General features: G+C 43.4%; 1 protein-coding gene across 2 annotated transcripts in view; it reads left to right on the forward strand.

Moving 5' to 3' along the window:
* Positions 1-21,087, forward strand: part of iqsec3b (IQ motif and Sec7 domain ArfGEF 3b) — an 80,866-nt gene that overhangs the window by 35,127 nt on the left and 24,652 nt on the right. For both annotated transcript variants that reach the window (XM_079567523.1, XM_079567524.1), the window contains exons 4-7: positions 3,034-3,441; positions 4,781-5,475; positions 7,340-7,501; positions 13,290-13,412. In XM_079567523.1, the coding sequence (XP_079423649.1) occupies positions 3,034-3,441; positions 4,781-5,475; positions 7,340-7,501; positions 13,290-13,412 (1,388 nt within the window). The remainder of the gene's footprint in view (positions 1-3,033; positions 3,442-4,780; positions 5,476-7,339; positions 7,502-13,289; positions 13,413-21,087) is intronic.

A 21,087-nucleotide genomic window follows, 5' to 3' on the forward strand; every position in this document is an offset into this window, starting at 1 on the left:
CCACTCCCGTCAACTCCCACTCAAAACAAACAAGCTACAAAACAGTTATTAGGCTGTCGGTATGGGGTCGGGGACTGCTCAAGCTATAGACAAAGCTTCTGCTGCAGGTCCACACTCAGCTTAAGTTTGTTGTCAACAGTATTCATGCTTTTGCTCTCATTTGGCTTAGTCCTTGTTTTGGGCTACTTCAGTTAGGGTTTGGGTCTCTTATAGGCCTGGTTTAGCCCTGTCGGCCCCTCCGATGTGGAGTTTTGGGGTCCGATATGAAGGGGGTTAGCATGGCCAATATTTGAATTTATAAGTCATTTAATTGGATGTAATGTATTTTCAATAGCCTACAGTTAAACATGTATTATTATAGTAAATGTTCCAATCATACTTTGGTCAACTTTGGTTGTTGCAAAGCGCTTTTGAAATAAAACTTGATTGATTGATAGAAATATATAGAAATATCTAATAGAGGTCGACCGATATGGGTTTTTTTCTAAGGCTGATGCCGATTATTTGGGATTTTTTTCCAGCATGCGCTGCTGATATTGTATGGCCATGTATCGGCCCGATATATGGGCCGGCCCATGTATCATTCGGGCCCTATCCGGAAGTACCCAGGAAAATGATTTTCACATTCAGATCAAAATAATAATATGTCCGTTAATGATACTAAATCATCTATAATAAGCTTTTTAACTACAGTATATGTAATTTAAGACAAATGTGGGTTATAATTCCCCTCATGTAACTAACTAGTCATCGCCATAACACATTCTGGCTTGAGCTTAGTCAATAAAGTTTAGACCTATGATGAACATGATAGGAGTAAGCTTATAGAATTAACATTACGGACTGTTATACTTTTCTCTCTAATTTCTTATTAAGTTGCATGAAGCTTCATTTTTCAACTACACTTTGACCAAGTTATGTTCTGGCACTTTACTTTTAAGTGACGGGGGTAATCTTTGCACATCTCACCTCGGAGGTAACAAAAGCCCCCGCTAACAATGTTGAAAAAGCATAGCCCCCCAAGCTCCTGCATTGCATGGGGACACAACTTGGAGAACGTTTGAATAGATTACTATGGCTAAATCGACTCTGAGGAGACAAAACGTTAGCGTACTTTAGATGTATGTGCAGATGGGTCCTTCCGTCCCTGAAGGTGGCGGCTAATGGTTCATGTGCTGGGTGGGATGGATGATGTCCATTTGTGATGTGATCCCTTATAATAAAGGCTGCTCTGTTATGCTCTGTTAAGTTATAGTAGCACTTTAAAGCCCCAGATTTATTATGAACGTCATCATTATTGGCTGGCATTATTAGCTGCTAAAATGCCGTATGTTGTAGCACTCATAACACATATTGCAAAAAATACAATTGTTCTTGATTTTCCTTTTTCTACAAACCTGGAGTCATCTTTGATTTGAGCTTTCACAGAGAGGGTGAGAAGGGGGCCCGGGTTTGTCTCCTCTGATTTCCACTGTGGGAAGTGCTAATGCTATTTGTAAAAGGCTCCATATAAGAAGAAGCTCTGAAGGATGCTGCTGATATTTCGGGCCGCGCCGCTCTGCCAGCCGACCAAAAAGGGAGCGCGTGTCACAAGCCATCCATCCTCCTTCCACGGCCCCATCACACCGTATTAGCCGCTAAATGATGATCGATGATCCCTACTTTAGATCTAACACTCGGATTCCTCTGGCTTTAAAAACACTGACCCGTGCAGTCTGACTGGAGCAGAAAGAAGGGTCAATTCATGCTGAATGCATCGTTCTTTTCCTGAGGAGGCAAATTACAATGCATGTCTGGAGGTGACTCGGTAAATATTGACTCTGCTTTTTTATGCTTTTGTGTTGTGGTGTTCAGCTTCTGTATGTTGCCTTTGAGCACTTGTTGCATTCAGTCCAAGGGAACACATTCTCTGCCCATTTTGAAAGGGTTTTTGGCCCAGAGACTATCTTGGTATGAATAGGACAGGGCGAAAGGGGATGAAGAGCAGGGAAAGACATTTAGATGACTCTTTGGTGCCCCTCAGGTGTGGAACCACTGCTCTGAACTTCTAAGTTATAGCCCTAAGTCTGTCTTTGTAGAGGTTTAGATAGAGATTCTCTAGATTCTCACTGAATCAGTCACATTACAGAATGGAATTTTTGCAATTTGCTACATGCAGCTGCTTGAGCAATCAAGACGACGGCTAAACTTTCATTTAGTGCATGTTTGACAGTGGCCTTGCTTCAAAACATCACAACACACACGGCACAGGTATTACTTAGATGCATTACACCCTAATTACAGGCTGACTACTACACAATCAAAACAATAATTTTGTCACTAATAAAAACCTTTCATAAACATCGTTCAGGATCTGAAATATTTCAGACCAAGTACTGCTTAAAGGAATAGGCCACCGTTTTTACATACTGAGATAGATATGTTCTTACCTTAGCTTTGGCATCCGCACAGTAAAGTGAAGATTACTGCGCGGATTTCGAACTACTCCTGGTATTATTACGCCTTACAATATAGTTCCCCCTTTTATCCACTTAGAAAATCCACATTGTTGAATTTTGTGTAATTATACTTTGTAGTGTAACACTTCACGTAACCATATTTAAATAGGGAAAACGTGGAAGAGCTTGGTAGCTTCTATCTTGACCTGTTTTGGAGCTATAGAAGAGAGAGGGAGAGGCTAAATGCTAACGCCGTCTGCGCTGTGTTTACGTGATTGAAGGCACGGGGGGAGATCAGACAGGTCCTAAAGAACTCGTCAAAGCTAAGGTAAGAACATATCTCAGTATGTAAAAACGGTGGCCTATTCCTTTAAGAAATGAAAAGGTTCTCTGAACACCAACAAAACAAAACTAGGACAAACTCAGGTCTAATATAAGATAAGAACCATGACTAAAGTTGTTGGGGAAAAAATGAAAACTAAGTGTAGCCTTTGTACAACCTGTGGTGGTGGTGACTGCACAACAGTGTGAGAAACACTGCTCTCTTTTAAATAAATTCAACACATGTAAAATGTCCTCTCCTGCTCCTCCACAGATAGAAGAGCTGGAGCTAAAGTATGGCGGCCACCTTATAGCGAGACGCGCCGCCTGCCGCATCCAGATGGCGTTCCGACAGTATCAGCTCAGCAAGAACTTCCAGAAAATCCGCAACTCCCTGTCAGAGAGTAAACTGCCCCGTCGGATCTCCCTGCGCCAGCCCAGTCCGTCGGGCCACAGCCGAAACTCCACCCAGAGGCACAGCTACTCCCTGCACCCCGGGGGGGCGCAGGTCCCACTGCGCTCCAAGACCCCCCCACCTCCGCCCTGCCGCTCCACGTCTCTGCCCCCCTCCCCGGCATCGGCACCCACCGCCGCCTCCTCCTCTGCCGGCCCACAGGCCCCTCCGCTGACACCCACCCCGGGACCTTCTCTCACCCAGCTGGAGGACTGCTTCTCTGAACAGGTGAGACAAGGACACTGGGCATGTGCTAACCCTTCTAAAGAGGAGTATTATGTTTATAATTTATATTCTTAACACACATCTTTATAACTATCTTATAAGCCTCACTGTTTCATTAGGCTGTTGTGAAGCTATGGTGATGATTTTTACCCCGATAAAAGGATTAAGCCTAGCAAGAAGTTGAGAGGTACATAGGACCTCAGGAGGGGCTGTTTGTCGCGATGCTAAGAATAGTGACTGGGGAATATTCAAAGATTGATCAAAGCTGTGCAAGTTGGTCGAAATACAGCTCCAGAACATGGTAAAAAGAAAGCTCTAAAATAATATAGTTGATTTTGCACAATACCCCCTCTTTACGTAAATAAAAAAATATCTATATATTTTTCTAATAAATGTTATAATATTGTTCTTCATATGCTGGCGATCTGATCCGAATTGTTCTTAAGGTATAAACATGGTGTCACTTTTCAAACATGTTCAGGAGGTCAGGTACAGTTTTGAGCTCACACTTCCAGTGCGTCCCACCCTGGTCTGTAATAATATCTGAGCAGTTGATGTGGTCGGGCCGACGTGACTGTGACGTTTGAAATGAAAAATCTGGATCTCCTCGCTCTTGTTGTGTTGAGTATACACAGGCACCATCTGGATAGTCCTACTCAGGCGTATGCCATGAATGTGAAAGCAGTTGTAAATGAGTCATTCCTGGCCCTGTCTCGTCAGCTCTTGTCAAGAACAGAACTGTGGAAGTTGTTCTGTGAAATGGGTGATTGTGCCATTCACACATGCGCATGCAACACCCTTTCAGCTCCACAGGTTCATTTGCCCAGAAAGAAAACTCTAAAAAAAAGCCCTCTCATGTGTAGAGGTGTCATCGGTATAATAATGTTTTTCAGAATACAATCATTTGAAGCACGAAATATGAACCAGCTGTTTCTTATTTAGTTTAAATATCCACTGGTCACACACAAGTTCAAGAATACACAGAATATAATTAAAACACTTACTGTCTGTGCAGATAACATTGGGGTTAAAACTGCTGCACTTCTGCTTGGCAATGCAGTATTACATTTGTCATAACTTTCAGTTCAATTTCCTAAAGCATCAGAAGACAAGTTACAAAGATTTACAAGCAGGTGGTCAGTGTAGCGTTGAAGAAACATTGTGGGATTACACGGTTGGTGCTGACACACAGGTGTGTTAGGATTTCACAGATGTTATTGAACAGTTGTCTCTGTTTGCGGCACATTAGATGTTAAAATAGACAGGTGATTAGCAGTGAAAGTGACCAAGGAGGTCTTAGAAACTTTTGAAACTTCTCGTATTGATTGTTGATCTGTTGCAGCTCCACTCTCTGGCCCAGTCGATCGATGACGCCCTCCGTGGTTGGAGCTTGTCTGGGGAGGGGGGAGAGGGGAAGGGCCTGCTGATGGACGCCGGGGCCCTGCGGGTGGCAGCAGAGAGTGCGGCCATGCCCCGTAGTGCCAGCTCTCTGCTCATGGCGTTCAGGGACGTCACTGTTCACATAGACACCAACAGCTCCTACACCATCTCCTCCGCCACCACCACTACCACCACCTCCCTGGGCACGGCAGGGGGAGGGGGCCCGGGCAGCAGGAAGACCTCTGTCAGTGGTCTGGGGGAGGAGGAGCTGGAGTTCCCGGCGCCTCCACCCAGCGAGGAGTTAGAGATGGCCGACCCTGGCTCCAGGAGGGGGTCCGCAGTGCCATTACCAGGAGCAGGGATGGGTTTGGAAGGAGACATGGGTCCCGGCTCCATTAGTACCTCTACCTCCACAGCTGTGTCCACGGGGACCCAGTCCACCCAGCAGCCCGCTCAGATCTACACTCAGTACCAGCAGTACCACTACACCCACCCCCCACAGACCCCCGGGGGCCCCACTCCGGATAACCTCCAGGCCCTGGTGGTGTCTGTTCCCAGGGACCGCTGTCAGGACCCGGCCCTGTGTCGCTCTCCCACACTCTCCACAGACACGCACCGCAAACGCCTCTACCGCATCGGACTGAACCTCTTCAACGTGTGAGTATAACATCTGCACCTGTGCCCAGTATTTATGAAAGCAAGACGTTGGCAAATACCCAGATCTTAAGCTAAGCGGGCTGTGTCCTTGTCACCAGGTAAAACTCCCAGCTTACAGCCACAAAACCCAAGAGTGCAAATTCTGCACAAAAAGCTTAAACATCGCTATGTTGCTGTCAACAGAGGATCCTGCTCTCTCTTCCACTGCAGCACTGCAGCAGCGGCTCTGCATGAGCTGCTCAGACCCGGCACAATGTACAAAGAGAAACAAAACCACCATCCAGTTCTTTACATGCAGCCTTTTCTCTCCTGACACGAAACACATTCTATACCTTTTCTTTCACCTTTCAAGATACCTAAAGCAGGTATCGTTTGTGTCGGCTCTCAGCAGTCCAAGAGCTTTCCATCATAGTGTAGAAGAGGTTTACAGTCGGTATGAACTGCACTTAACTGTTGTGGTTTGCCATTTTCACATAATAATATTTTAACAGCATTTTTTAAGTCATGTATTGATCATTTGGCCTGTATGGTGTGAAAGCGCGACTGTGCGGACGGCTGCGTGGAGCTAACGAGGCGGTCATAAAGGTCATAAACAGTCTGAGGGCCTCTCTGATGTATAAATGCAGCTTCACGCTCGGCCGGCACCTCTCATCAGTTAATACAGTGAGGGCAAATCAAGCTGAATGCATCATTGGCACATGATCCGACGGTCCAACATGCGCACTTCACACATGAGCGCTTAAGTACGGAGGTGTCATCACGGCCCACACGCCTCTCCGCTGCACTGGGCCTCATTATGAAACAAATGTGTACGCTTGTTCGTGCTTAAAAGGGGGTTTATGGTATCTTTGCTTCTCTAAATCAATGTTAGTTATATTTAGAAAACCAGTTCGCCATGGGACTAGTTTGATAAAAGGAGGAGTTACGTGTGGCTACTATACTTTTTAAGTATCGATATTGGGCATAAAGTATTGATTCTAATTTGCGTATGTAAAAAGAAGGCATGGCGGCTATTTTAAACATAAAAGGACGATTTACATCTTTGTTCTGAGCCAAAACAATCCACAGCAGCAGAGGATTGAACTGAGCCAGCCATATCATTCTGGTTTAGATTCTGTTTGTCATTAAAGTATTAATTTTAAACTTTGTTTATGTATTTAATTTCACATTAACATTGTTTAATTAACCAGTTAAAGTAATGTAATTTTAATTTGCCTATTAATTATATAAAAAATAAATAAATACATTCACCCATATAAAATGACCAGTATTGGTATTGGTATCGGTATCGAGAAAAACGACCCCAAAAGTATCGGTATCGTATCGATTCCAAAAAATGTGGTATCGCCCATCCCTAGTGGCTATGCATTGATTGAATGAGGGAGAATGCAGGCTTGAGCAAATACAACAAAAACATGAATTTGTCATATTTAACTAACTGCTTATTCATTCCGTGAGAATACATAAGGCTTAGTAAAATAAGCTCTGATTCTCTATTTACCAAACAAAGCTAGCTTATTAGCAACAGCTAGAATATTTATCCAAACAAAGCTAGCTTATCAGCCGCTTTCAAGTGACCTGTGCCTGAGGTTTCCCTCTTCTGAACCTAGTGGGACTATTTTGGCTAAAAGCATGAACCAATAAAAAGGATTTAATATTGTAAACAAGCACAGATTGGAAAAGAGGGATTTCCTGATTAGTCACAAGGCAACGGAAGAAAAACAACAGCAGCTATGAAAAATGTCAAAATGAAACAAAACACAACTTCTGGTATGTTTTTGGATGAAGGACCGACTTTGTAGCAAAACAGAATGTAAAAATTCTTCATCTGCTTTAATGTGATCTCCTGTCTCTCTGGGCACAGGAATCCGGAGAGGGGCATCCACTTCCTGATCACGCGGGGCTTCGTCCCCGACACGGCCATCGGCGTGGCCCACTTCCTGCTGCAGAGGAAGGGCCTGAGCCGACAGATGATCGGAGAGTTCCTGGGAAACGCCAAGCTGCAGTTCAACCGAGATGTACTCGAGTAAGTGCCGACGGAGGTTGAGGATGTGATTTGTGAAAGCATCCTTTTCTTCAGAAGTTTACAGTAGGGGGTGTAGTTGGCGTCGTAATTTAAAAGATTGGTGACAGCGATTCTCGGTGAACTGAGACGCTCTGTGTTTTGTTTATGGGTTTCAGACTTTCTTGTTTCCTGTTGTGACTCTCTGTGCCTACTGCTTCAAATGAGTTATACATCATGTTTGTCATTGCTCTATCCAGATTCCCTCTGTAAAGTTCAATGTCACGATTTGTAAACATGACTTAAATATGGTCAAAATGGTTTCAGCCCAAACCTGATCTGTGCAAGTCATGCTAATCCTTTCACTATATTCTTAATTACTGTATTTTACACTGTAGAAACGGTTTAACACATTCTCTGTTGGTTGCAGCCTTCATTTGAGCGACACAATAGTGTGTACTAAAGGGGAAGTTGGTATTTGTCCCTGTTTTTTTTCCTTTAGCTTTTGAGGAGTCACGATCAAAACCTCATAATCTTCGGTTCCTCATTCATGGTCTGTTTGCAGCAGGTTTTCCCAACACTGCCTTTGGTTTTGAACGGATCAGGTCAACGCAAGGATTGAGCTGTGACAGGGCGACAAAACATATCATCATATGTTTGACAGCTAATGCTAGCGGCTATAGGAAAATGCATTGAATTGGAGTAGCCAGCATGCTATCATCCTCTCCTGTTTATTTCTTTGCTTTAGGCCATAAAAAGAATGGAAGAGCAATGTTTTGAATACTAAATAGCGATGAATTTTTACTATTATACAGCTGCAACTAAGAAACCTTTGCTAGAGCCTATGCTGTAAAAATTGAACTGCATAATTATATTGCATAAGTTATATTGTTACACCCTAGTGCGCTGTATTTCTCTCTCCAAAATTTCCACTCGCTCCCTGAATGCACCTCCACATGAGTGTTTTAGACATGACTTTGCTGAAGGACATTTCCCACACCTCCCTTTCGTGTTGACGTTTCAAATGATGTGACTCCTGTTTCTGACCTGGACAGACGATGAACCAAACTACAAAGAACTTTTTTTTATGTGACACAATCATGGTAAGATTAACCATGTAAATAAACCGGACAGCTGCAGTTTAGCGGAGCTGGACATGAGGCCGTTTGGATGTGTACCGAGGAGAAACTGGTAGAGAGAGGCAGAGTTTAGAGCTCTTCGGACGAGGTGAAAGAGGACATTGTGGTGGGAAGGTCCAGATGGTGGGGTGAGACGGAGGCAGGTGGTGCAATGACCCCAAAAAGAAACAGGGAACACAAACTTTCTCAGGTAGAAGTATAAAGTTATGGCATCCGTTGTTTAACTTTCTCCGTGGTATCGTCATGACATAGCAATGTGGTTGGCCTGTACAATATATCGTCCAATTGCTGTCACCGAAATATTGAAGAATCTCACATCCAAAGAAGCTCTAAAAGGGAGTCAGAAAGGCAGTGCTGTGAAGAGCTGAAGAGCCAGATTCATATTCAGTGCTTGTCTTACATTAGCACTCAAAACACTTGACATCAAGTGTCCACGAGCAGTGCGTACAATCTCCTTCTTAGAGAGCTCCCAAGCTCATTTAAAACAAGCACCAGCCAGGCAACAAACACTGTAAATACGAGGAAAGTGTGAGAGACTACGGCGGCTCTAAGGAGTTTTGTAGTGATGGCCAAAAAACTCGAGCGCTCCGGAGCTTGTATCGCTCTTCCTGAAGCAGATTGCTTCGAAACACTGTGTCGGAGAATCTCTCAGTAACACCTGGTGGTCACGTGACTGTCTCGAAAACTGCTTCATTCTGCGGTGCGATTTTAGTCATAAGTTTATTGTGAGCAGCTAATTGCAGCTTGTAGTTTGGTTTCTGTGGCTTGTAAACACTCCTTTAGACACTTCGGGCCAGATCTTGTGGTTCATAGCGCAGGCTGTAGAGAAGACGAGTACGCAGACGGGTGGCGCTCCTTGCAATCTTCAGTGTCATACCTGGCGCAAAAAGTGGGCAGGACAGGAGGGGGGGACAGACTCGCACTGCGATGTTGTGGTGCCGCCCCCTCCCCATGCTTTCCCCAGACCTGCGGAAGGTGGTGGGTTGCGAGGGGGGGTTCTCCTGTACACGCGTAACATGCTGATGCAGCGCACAATGTTTAATAAAGATTAAAGAGATAAAACTGTCCCTCCGCTGCTGCAGATCCAAGGTGAGCGGGCAGAAAACTGTAGCGTATTGAATCATTAGCGCAACAGCTGCAGGATTCTTGGAGAGGCTGAATTTAAAAAAAGAAAAAAAAAAAAAAAAAAGTTGCTATGTACCCTGTAAAATGCGCTTCTTTCTTTTGGACTGAGCTGTGGCTACATAAGGAGCATCATCAGGAGGTGAAGACTGACACACATTGGATGACGATGTCTCCTTAAAACGCAGATTAGACCTGATGTTGTGGCACTTGAAGCATGTGTGGTTTATTTATGGAAAACTGTTGTTGTTTTGGTGTTAGGGGTGTGCTTGTGCAAGCCCGTGTGTAACCAACGCTCAAACATACTTTTCAAGGCAATTTCGCTTTTGTTTTCAATTGTGCTGCTTGTAATGAACCACGCCTCAGTCGGCCTCTTTTTCTTAAATAACGCCCTCTCCCTAGTGGCGCAGCCTTTAGTGCAAAACCTGCGCCACATGCAAGATCGCGCGTGTACTATGTTGCGTTTAGAGTTGCGCATGGACTGCACCAGTCACAAGATCTGGCCCTTTATGTTTTATAACTTATAATGTGTGTATTTGGAAAAGACAGTTTGAGCGAGGATTCCAAAATGGCCTGGAACGCCCCTGCAAGCAGCAATGGGAGTGAGAAGAAGAAAAACACAAAAACACAAGACTTCCTTTTTAGCTAACAGCATGCCAGAAAATAATGGCATCGTAATGAACATACTTTGCCCAGAAATCTGATCAGAACTGGTTTGGTGACTATTTAAGAGCTTGTTTTATTAACCTGGTAAAATGAAAATAGGACATGGAAAATGATTCAACCACTTGCATGAACCCTCCCGCAAACCCCGCTCTGTTCTGCGGCCATAATAATCCACAGCCACAGTTGACACAGCGCAGCAGAGGGATAAATAAAGCAACACGTCTCTAAAACACGCATTAACGCCGCGCTTCCACACTTCAAACCAGCCAGTGTTATGAAGAAATCCGCCGCTCGGGCTGGCGCTGAGGTTGTTGCAGAGAATGTAGAAGTAGGTCATTGCTCTGAACACACGCGCGCACGCCGCTCCCGTCTCGTGCACTCTGTTTTGTATGTACATCTTTAATTGGCTGAACCTTTCATACCAGCCTCTCGTCACCTCGCGCGCCGCATTTCATTATTGGGCCCATTCACATCCTGTTTTCTGCCGTTCCTCTTATCTTTTGGCAATCGTCAGAGCAAACGCACTGGGCGAACACAGAGCCTCTCTCCATGAGTGGCTTTCGGGTCAGTGCTTTTGAAAATGAAGGTACGATGAGCGGAAAGGGAGATTCGCCACAAGCGATGGACACTCATGGTTTGTTGTAGCCGACCCAAGCACGTGATCTTTATTTTTAGAATGGACAGACGCATCTCTAATCTTTAGCATAAAGGGGAATATAGAAAGGACGCGGTTTCGAGAGGCCGAGGGAGCACGAGAGGCTGAGGAGGACGTCATCTTTTTACATTAGCAGCAGCGTTACTACAATGGGGAAGCTGTCATGACTGGCCTAAACGTCAGTGCTTTTTTGACATTGATTTGATTTAATGTGGAGTCTTTGGATCTCTTTTATTTTCGCCATATCATTGGATAGCAAGAGACCAGTGTACATTATGGTCACGTAAATTATAATGTAAGGTAAATGCATCAGGAGACAACAATTTGATGGTCTTTTATTTTTTAAATTTATTTGGTGCTGTATTTAACTGTATGCTTTTACATCATGTTGTCATCAATGTTGTTTGCCATAATTAATTTAAGTCTAGATTTTTATAATAGTAATAATAATAAACCCCTCCTGGAACCGGCACCTGAACGTGGTGGAGGGGTTTGAGCACCTGAATGATCCTGGGAGCTCTGTGGTCGGGGGCTTCGTGCCCCTGGTAGGGTCTCCCATGACAAACAGGTCCTAGGTGACGGGTCAGACAAAGAGCGGTTCAGAAGCCCCTTATGAGAGACCAACAGGCCCGTTTAATCGTGAGGCCGTCCTTCTGTGGACCCACCACCTGCAGGAGGAGTCAAGGGGCAGGTGCAATGTGATTTGGGCAGCTCCAACAGCTGCCCCCACGACCCGGCGACGGAGAAGTGGAAGAAGTTGGATGTATGGATGGATGTATGGATGGATGGATGGAGGGATGGATGGACATTGATCTGTTTTATGGTTCTATATGTCAAATAATTGAGTATAGGTATCAGAAAAAGTATTGTTCATCGTTAAAGTACCAGTACTTAGCCCTTGTACCCCCTAATATAGCGACTAGTTATGCCCAATGATATTGTTTTCACCGCAAGGACTGGGTATACAACAACGTCACAACACGATATGTATCCTGATACAGAGTTTAGAATATGATACATATCGTGATTCAAGTGTGTCGCGATATAATGTCCATAATACAACAATATATATTCAAAATTTTAACAAAATGGAGGTTTTCATTCTGCTGAATAAGCTCCGCGAGTAAATTAAAGCAGTACTTAGTAACTCATGCCCCTAGAGGCCATAAGCGCCACTGCAGGTGTCTTAGCATATTAAGTTTTTTTACTCATTAATTGTCCGTGAGAGTAAATACTACGCTGACAGAAAACACAAAGGGAGAGAGGGATGTTATACATCCAATTACACAATGGAGATCATTTTTTTCACTCAAACTTGGCTGTAAATACTGTTTACATCACAGTTAGCTTTGCCCGTTAGCCTGCTAGCTTCTTCTTTGCAATTCCATTAGTGTGTATTGGGGCCACCAACCCAGTGCAGGAAAGCGCCAAGTGTGGTTTTCTGGCCAGAGACACCAGGGGGAGATGAAAGACCCCCCAATCGTCCCATTAACACTTATATTACCCCCAGAGGGACTACGAAAAGGATTTATAAAGGGTAAACAAGTCACTTAGTACTGCTTTAAGTCTTACATTGGAGAATGTTGTTATAGGTTCTGAATAAAGAGTGTAGTTAGACAAACATTTGCGTATCGTAACATTTTGTCATGTACTCCGTGACAATATATGCAATTTGTGAAGAAGACGGCCTTTAGTTGAGCATTTGCTGCTGATTGGCTAATACACAATAATAAATCACCGGCTTAAAACAAAGGAAAACAACAGCCATTACGGTGTTAAAACATTTTTTTCCTGATCTGACTAATTACTTTGCTTGTTTAAGGAGCAATTTTCTTGCCCCATTGGCAAAGAAAATAACCTGAAATAAAGACGAAATGTATTGAAATAAGTGAGAAACATCTCAGAACAAGTGAAATAATCTAGGTCAAAAGCCCAACTCCATCTTCAAAACAACTCAAATTTAAATGATTATGCTCAAAATGAGACATTTAAACTAATCTAGTTAATTACTTTGTGCTGTGCAGTTAAAAAGAATTTGTCTGAAATGATGACGTCTGGAATTCACTGATTTGCCTCTCAAAAGGTTCTATTTCTATTCAAATACAAAATGTGCATGTCCTCTGCTGCTAAGTCTTGCATTTTTCTTGTCAAACTTTGTTCGTTTGTGATGGGCCCACTTCTCGCCCCATGCCTCCTCTCACTCTCCCCTCTCTCCTCTCTCTGCTCACAGCTGCGTGGTGGATGAGATGGACTTCTCCGGCATGGAGCTGGACGAAGCCCTGAGAAAGTTCCAGGCCCATGTTCGCGTCCAGGGGGAGGCGCAGAAGGTGGAGAGACTCATCGAGGCTTTCAGGTGAGACTGTCAGCCGCTCAGCAGCACCTCAGCCTCACCTCAGCAGCACCTCAGCCTCACCTCAGCAGCACCTCAGCCTCACTTCAGCAGCGCCTCAGCCTCACCTCAGCAGCGCAACATAACAGGGTGATGCTGACAGACAGACTTTCAATGTCAAGGGTCCTAAATGCATTACGCGTTGGAAGCCTTGATTATTCAACAAAGAACGGCACGAACTGCACTCGACTCACAGTGGTTAAAACGGCAGTGAAAGCAAGTGTCATATAAGCTAAGGGCATTTAAAAACTTGTTTAAATCATCCTTGTAGAACAAGGCTGAGCGGAGGAGAGATGGGGTTTTTAGCACATTAGAATGCGACCTTGGTGCGGTACATTTTGTGCCATTATCGCCTCAGAAGTGTTGGAGAAAGACAGGGTAATTTAAAACGAAGCTTTAAGCCAATTAATGAATACAAGCATATATTATATTAAACTCTTTTGGCCATTTTTCTTGCAGTTAGCATAAAAGGTTTATGCTCTTTATACATTCCTTACGACGAGGAATGTACAGATGTAAAAGGAAGTAAAAAAGAGAAAAGGATCAGCTGCATGATGGTTGATTGGTGTAATTACAATGTAAGTCATGATTACGGTTCACAGATTGTAATTAGAACTTTGGAAACAGTTGTTTTGGTGTAAATTACAAGGAATATCTGTTAGAGATGCATGACATGAGGTCCATTTACAAACGCCTTTAGGCTCTTTAGTAGGAGAATTAGTAGTGGTAATAGTTGTAGTAGTAGTAGTAGTAGTAGTAGTAGTAGTAGTAGTAGTAGTAGTAGTAGTAGTAGTAGTATTTGTAGCAGTAGGGCTGGACGATAAGTCAAGAAATTATATAATGATGATCACAGACTTGTCATGATTTTTGACAATTTTATTTGATTTCATACAATTAAATATAGATTTCATATTGTTAATTCAAATACAAACATAATTAAGTATAAAGAACAGCACATATAATGAAGAACCGCGCTTAAACTAAATGCTTTTCACTCCAGAACACAAAAAGAAACATAATCCTTTCACTCCTCTGAGATCCAGACCATTAAAGCATCCATGATGAGCAGAGATTGACCAAAATTCAGATTAAATTCGAGTAACTGCACTGCCCTACTCTTATAAAGAGACCTGGCGACTGAGTCTAAAAATGCTTTACTGAGAGCTATTAATACTTTAAGATTTCTGCCTTCAAACAAGCTATATTTTTCACCCAAACTCTTGATGATGTTACGATTTGAAATGCTTTGTACAGGCTAGTGTGCCATCCTTAAAATGATGTGCCCGACCGAGATGGAACTTTTTGGCTGATAGCCCATATATATATAAATAAAACTGGAGAAAAAGAAATTGACAATCCATCAGCATTTGTTTTAAAATGTCCTACTGCAAAACCACTAAGTTATTCATTGTCACTTTGTAAGCTTAGGGCAAACTCACTCTTTTCTGAGTAGCAGAATTCAAAAAGGTATTAATAAGTATTAAGGGGACAGGCCAACGTGTTTCCATGCTGGGATATGTTCTTACCTGAACTCTGACGAGTTGATACGTACCTGTCTGGTCTTTGTGCGTGCCTGTGGAAGAGCGTGGTCGCTTCTAGCTTCACCCCGTTTGGAGCTATAGGAATATACTGGGAGAGGCCAAATGCTAACAACATCTTTGGTCTTTTTGCGTGACTGAGGGCACACAGTTCTTCCATACTGAGATGTGTTCTTACCTGAGTTTAGACGGGTTGATATGTACCTGTCTGGTAGCTTCCAACTTCACCCCCCTTTGGAGCTATAGGGATATGCAGGGAGAGGCTAGATGCTAACAACATCTTTGGTCGTTTTGCGTGACAGAGGGCGCACACACAAAGACCAGACAGGTACGTATCAACTCTTCTAAGCTCAGGTAAGAACATATCTCAGTGTGTAAAACTCGGTGGCCTGTTTCTTTAAAGGCCCTATACCTGATTTTCTTTTTTAATGAATTAAAGTGTTGGTAGTGGTTCAAAGTAATACCTAATTTTCCTAACTTTCCCACCTCTTCACACTGGGACAACTTTATGGGCATGTTTCACGACTCGTAGAGTCACTTTTCAGGGTCACTCTCACAGCAATGCTAGAAAACACACCGTTATAATCAGTGTTAATTTCGTCGACTAAAATATTTAGTCTTAATTTTTATTCAAAGTGATATTTTTGACGACTAAAATTGGTCTAAAACTACATAAAAAGTTTTTCTTGAGACTAAAACTATGGCTAAAATGTCCAGATATTTTAGTCGACCAAAATAAGACTAAATAAAAATGAAAAGGAGAGACTAAAATCATCCAAACTTCTATTGACCGTCTGAAAGAGACTCAGATCATGTAAATTCTCTGCCAAAGGATCAACTCTGAGCTTTATTCATGTGGAGCAGCTCCATGAAGCAGAGGAACAAGATTAAATATGATTATAATGAATACTATCAATGCAAAGTCGACCAAATTCGTCTTAAATTTAGTCGACTAAATTTACTTGCAATTTTAGTCGACTAAAACTAGACTAAAATTGAAGATATTTTTTTTAACTAAAATCGAATTACATTTTCGTCAAAAGACTAAGACTAAAACTAAATTAAAATATGTTGTCAAAATTAACACTGTTTATAATTTGATCCAGTGTTTTATCCACCAGGGGAAAAAAGGGCCCATTCACGCCATTCCACTCTTTCCAATGCAAGTCTCTTTCACCTTTCACTATGGGAAATATTCACAAAAGTCATTGGCAAATTAGTATTGGCCCGTATCGGCCGATAATATCGATACTAACCCTGGCTTGGACCAGAAGAGCAGATGAGCTAACCTCCAGTTCTGCATTGTACTCCTGACTTCTCCCGCACATTACCACAATATAAACACAAACACCTGAGGGAGCTGAGAGGTAGAAAGCTGTGATTGGCCGGCAGCGACAGGTGACAGGACGCATGCACGCTCACAGTTTTCCTGGTTGAGTATCCCCGTCTTCTTGATTTCACCGGTTGAGCTCCGTGGCCGTCTCGCCGCGGCCCGCCCATGGGGTGAGACCTCTCATTAACTCATTACCCTGATTGGCTGGAGCCTCGCCCAGCGGTGTCTGATTGTGCCGGAGATGGCGTAATCAGGAGGAGCGACTTCCACCGCCAGGATAAAAATAGCTGCTCCAATTTTCGCCGCACGCCTCGGATGCGTTGTTCTCTCTGGCGCGCTCACATGTGACGCACTGTGTGGCCATCCCCTCCTGTGTCTTAAATCTACAGCATAAATATGGATGTGATGTGAGCGTGTTTATTGCTCATGCGGTTCGCGGCCAGAGGGGACGCGTTCTGTCAGCGCCGACTCGAGCCCCACAGTCACCGGGATGATGTGTGGAGCAGGGGGGAGACGGATGCGAGCTTACTGACTGTTTCAGGGCTACGGCTTACTGGGAATGGCCGCTACTTTGCATTCATTCATTGGTATTGATTCCACAAAGTGAGGGAAACATACATTTTAGCTGACAGTTAATTGAAATTTAATTATATATGGATTTTTCCACAGTAAAAATCCTTCGACTCCTCTCTACTCCAAATTATAATGCAATTTCTTCTACTATGTAATAAGAATAACGGCTCCTATTCCCCACTGGCATGTAGGTTTGAGGTTCTATTTCCCGTACTGTTGGTGTGTTTATGGCAGCAAGGCACTTCACTCACTTGGATGGGAGATAGGATAGAATTTTAATCATGACCCATATCTCAATCATACAAAATATTCTTAAAGTGTGTGAAAAGTATGTTGTAGAAGCTGTAATGTAATGTGTGGTACTTAGGGAGCCTCTTGGGCAGGGCAAGAGAGCGACTGGTATCTCCCAAAATGCAGATTAAGAAACTCGTCTGTTAGAATTTTGCATCTTAAAGGTGCCTCTTTTTATTGTCCAAATGGAAAATCCACTAATTATACCTTTTCAGTGGCTTTAAGTCCTCTCGACATTTGAATCATGACCCCAGTTTTTATACTATATTAGACAAAACAATTGCTTCTGTTCATCTTTGCTGATAAAGAAGATATTTAACGTCATGTTGGTTGTGTTTCATGTGGATACATCGAGATTTGAGCCATAAACCAGGTTATGCATTTTCACAGTTAAAATGCATTTTTTTCTATATTCTAATTCTAATACTATAGTATAATTCTGTAACACTATCTAACTTTAACACTGGTTTACAACTATTTTGCTGTCTAAGAGTTGTAAGGTGGTTTAGGACAATTTTGATATGCTGAATTCAAAAATCACATTGGTTTTGCTCAATCAGTCAGTTTTTTACTTACTCCTCGGCCAAAATTTGTCAAATGGTATTGTCTTTACAATTGACAATACATCGTTATTGTGCTTGCCTGTGGGAGACTGGGGTTGGTTTTAACATCATTTGCATTTGTGCATATACGTTGGTGCACAAAAATCTTATTTCAAACAAATCCCTTAAAACAACCCCCAATACATATATCCAATTTTTGTTTTTGTTTTTTTCCCTTGACACAATAACCTGACCAGATGCAGAAAATGTTCAGATTCTGCATTTCAAAACTGTTCTAAATCAGTTTTTTAGACAGCACTCACTAGTATTTTTTGTAACCCAGTGTAATGGGCTATCCCCACTGTCCATCCTCCCCTATCTTTTACATTCACGATTAGCAGGGTCCCACACAAATGAAGCCATAGCTCAAGATCAGCCCATCAGCTGATGTTCCTGGGGCGTGGCTGGCCAGCCTGTCACACCTTTATTGGTATTTCAGGCTGGCCAAGCCCCCTGCCTGGTGGTCTCTGGAGAAGTTTGTCCCATGTGTGAGAGCATAACCGCTCATCTCTGTTTAGGGCCTGTGTGCCTGCGTTTTTATTGGTGATAGTGTCCCACTATTGCTGCATTGTCTCAATCCATTGTGATTTTCTTACTGGCAGTGGTGAACTTTAAAAAAAAAATAGATAGATCAATGAGAACAGGTGTGTCTAACAGAGTGGGCTGAGAGTGTGTGCACAGCTAGGGGTCAGTGAGGCGTAGTTTGACATTCTCTTACTCCATTTAGTCCACTTCGTAACTCCAAACGACTAGTGATAAATTATGATTTGCGATGACATGGTCTTATTCAGAGTTCAGCGTGTACTCCGTGTAGTTCTAACTGCCCTCTCTCACCCCCCCACCCGTCCTTCAGATGCACCTCAATTGCAGCGCCGACTTCCCTGCGGGCTGAAAAGGCGATAAAACATCCATTATTGTTTTCCCCTTTCTCAGTAAAAGGCTGCATCGCATCCAATGTCTTCCTCATTGCGATGTCCAGCCTCCTCCCCTAAGGCTCCCCACAATGTCAGCACAAAGGCACACTCCCATCCTCACGTTAGCTGCGAACACCTTTGCATTTTGGCAGAATTCAATTACTCCATTTGTGCATTATATACGCTATTCTAATCTACTGCTATTGTCTCCGTCTTTTCCACTGGGTGCAATCTAAAGGTTGATTTGACCGTAAGGCTTCATAATTCAGGCGGAATAATAAGGTGGCGCTCAGGTAGCAGCCTGCAGCAGCCCGGGATGAACTCGGGTTAATTAATAGCCGCACTTTTAATGGGATTAGCGAGAGTGAGGAAAATGTATGTTTTTGTAATTGGGACGAGTTTTAGAAAAGAAAAACTTTGGGAAAAGGAGATGTGAGCACGCATCAAAGGCACTGGCTAATTATATTGGCCTCCAGCTACACGATTTACATACATTTTAATGCATACTATACATATAGAATGACGTGATGTCATCTGGCAAGAGATTACACGTGGCCAAAGTTCCTCTCTGGTGCAGTTTTGGATTGAACAACAAATATAGAAGTGGGATTGTTTTTACAGTCTGACCCTGTTGTATGGACTGTTAAAGGTCAGAGTTTTTGGTTGATTTCTGCAGTGATCCTAAGGCTGACTATAAAAACATAGACTGCCAGACCAAAAGGCCAAAAAGTCCCCACAAAAAAAAAAAAGGATGCTCTAATATTTGGTAGTAGCGCCTTTAGCTTTGACTACAGCACACATTCGCTGTGGCGTTGTTTCAATGAGCTTCTGCAATGTTAAAAGATCCAGTTTTCTATGAAAATTCTTGAGTCTTCTGTAGTTGAAGTGTAAGACGTTTCACCTCATCCAAAAGGCTTCATCAGCAACACTAAAGTTTCCAGTTCAGCCGCGGACTAGATAAAGACCACTGTGAGGGGTTCGTAAGTCCCTCCCCTCCATTATGCTACTCTTCACCTGTGGGTAAACATCTCTGTAGTTCTAAGTCTCAACGACCCTACTCTCCCCTGAGTATCAGTCTGAACGACCCTACTCTCCCCTGAGTATCAGTCTGAACTATCCTACTCTCCCCTGAGTTTAAGTCTGAACAACCCTACTCTCCCCTGAGTTTAAGTCTGAATGACCCTACTCTCCCCTGAGTTTCAGTCTGAACGACCCTACTCTCCCCTGAGTTTAAGTCTGAACGATCCTACTCTCCTCTGAGTTTAAGTCTGAACGATCCTACTCTCCCCTGAGTTTAAGTCTGAACAACCCTACTCTCCCCTGAGTTTAAGTCTGAATGACCCTACTCTCCCCTGAGTTTCAGTCTGAACGACCCTACTCTCCCCTGAGTTTAAGTCTGAACGATCCTACTCTCCTCTGAGTTTAAGTCTGAACGATCCTACTCTCCCCTGAGTTTAAGTCTGAACAACCCTACTCTCCCCTGAGTTTCAGTCTCAACGACCCTACTCTCCCCTGAGTTTCAGTCTCAACGACCCTACTCTCCCCTGAGTTTCAGTCTCAACGACCCTACTCTCCCCTGAGTTTCAATCTCAACGACCCTACTCTCCCCTGAGTTTCAGTCTCAACGACCCTACTCTCCCCTGAGTTTCAGTCTCAATGACCCTACTCTCCCCTGAGTATGGGTCTGAACGACCCTACTCTCCCCTGAGTTTCGGTCTGAACGACCCTACTCTCCCCTGAGTTTCAGTCTCAATGACCCTACTCTCCCTGAGTTTCGGTCTGAACGACCCTACTCTCCCCTGAGTTTCAGTCTCAACGACCCTACTCTCCCCTGAGTATCGGTCTGAACGACCCTACTCTCCCCTGAGTTTCAGTCTCAATGACCCTACTCTCCCTGAGTTTCGGTCTGAACGACCCTACTCTCCCCTGAGTTTCAGTCTCAACGACCCTACTCTCCCCTGAGTTTCAGTCTCAACGACCCTACTCTCCCCTGAGTTTCAGTCTCAATGACCCTACTCTCCCCTGAGTTTCAGTCTCAACGACCCTACTCTCCCCTGAGTTTCAGTCTCAACGACCCTACTCTCCCCAGAGTTTAATTCACAATGACCCATTTATTCATTGCTCTGTGTTAAGTTTACTTTATAAAATAATATTTTTGGACATAATACATATTGACACATACATATTACAGATAAGCATCACCCTATAGATGCCCCTGAACAAGTTGAGCGGTTTTTTTTTTTTATCAAGAGCTTTTGAACTTTTGTCTCACTTCTAAGTGTTCTAAAATATGTATTTCCTTTTCACAGCCCTTATGAGTGAATCCCAATGAGAACACTTCCCCTGTAGTGCTTCCCTTCTCGTGCCTGAGATCCGTGAGCCAATCAG

This window comes from Gobius niger (assembly GCF_951799975.1).
Source record: "Gobius niger genome assembly, chromosome: 12".
Classification (NCBI taxonomy): Eukaryota; Metazoa; Chordata; class Actinopteri; order Gobiiformes; family Gobiidae; genus Gobius; species Gobius niger.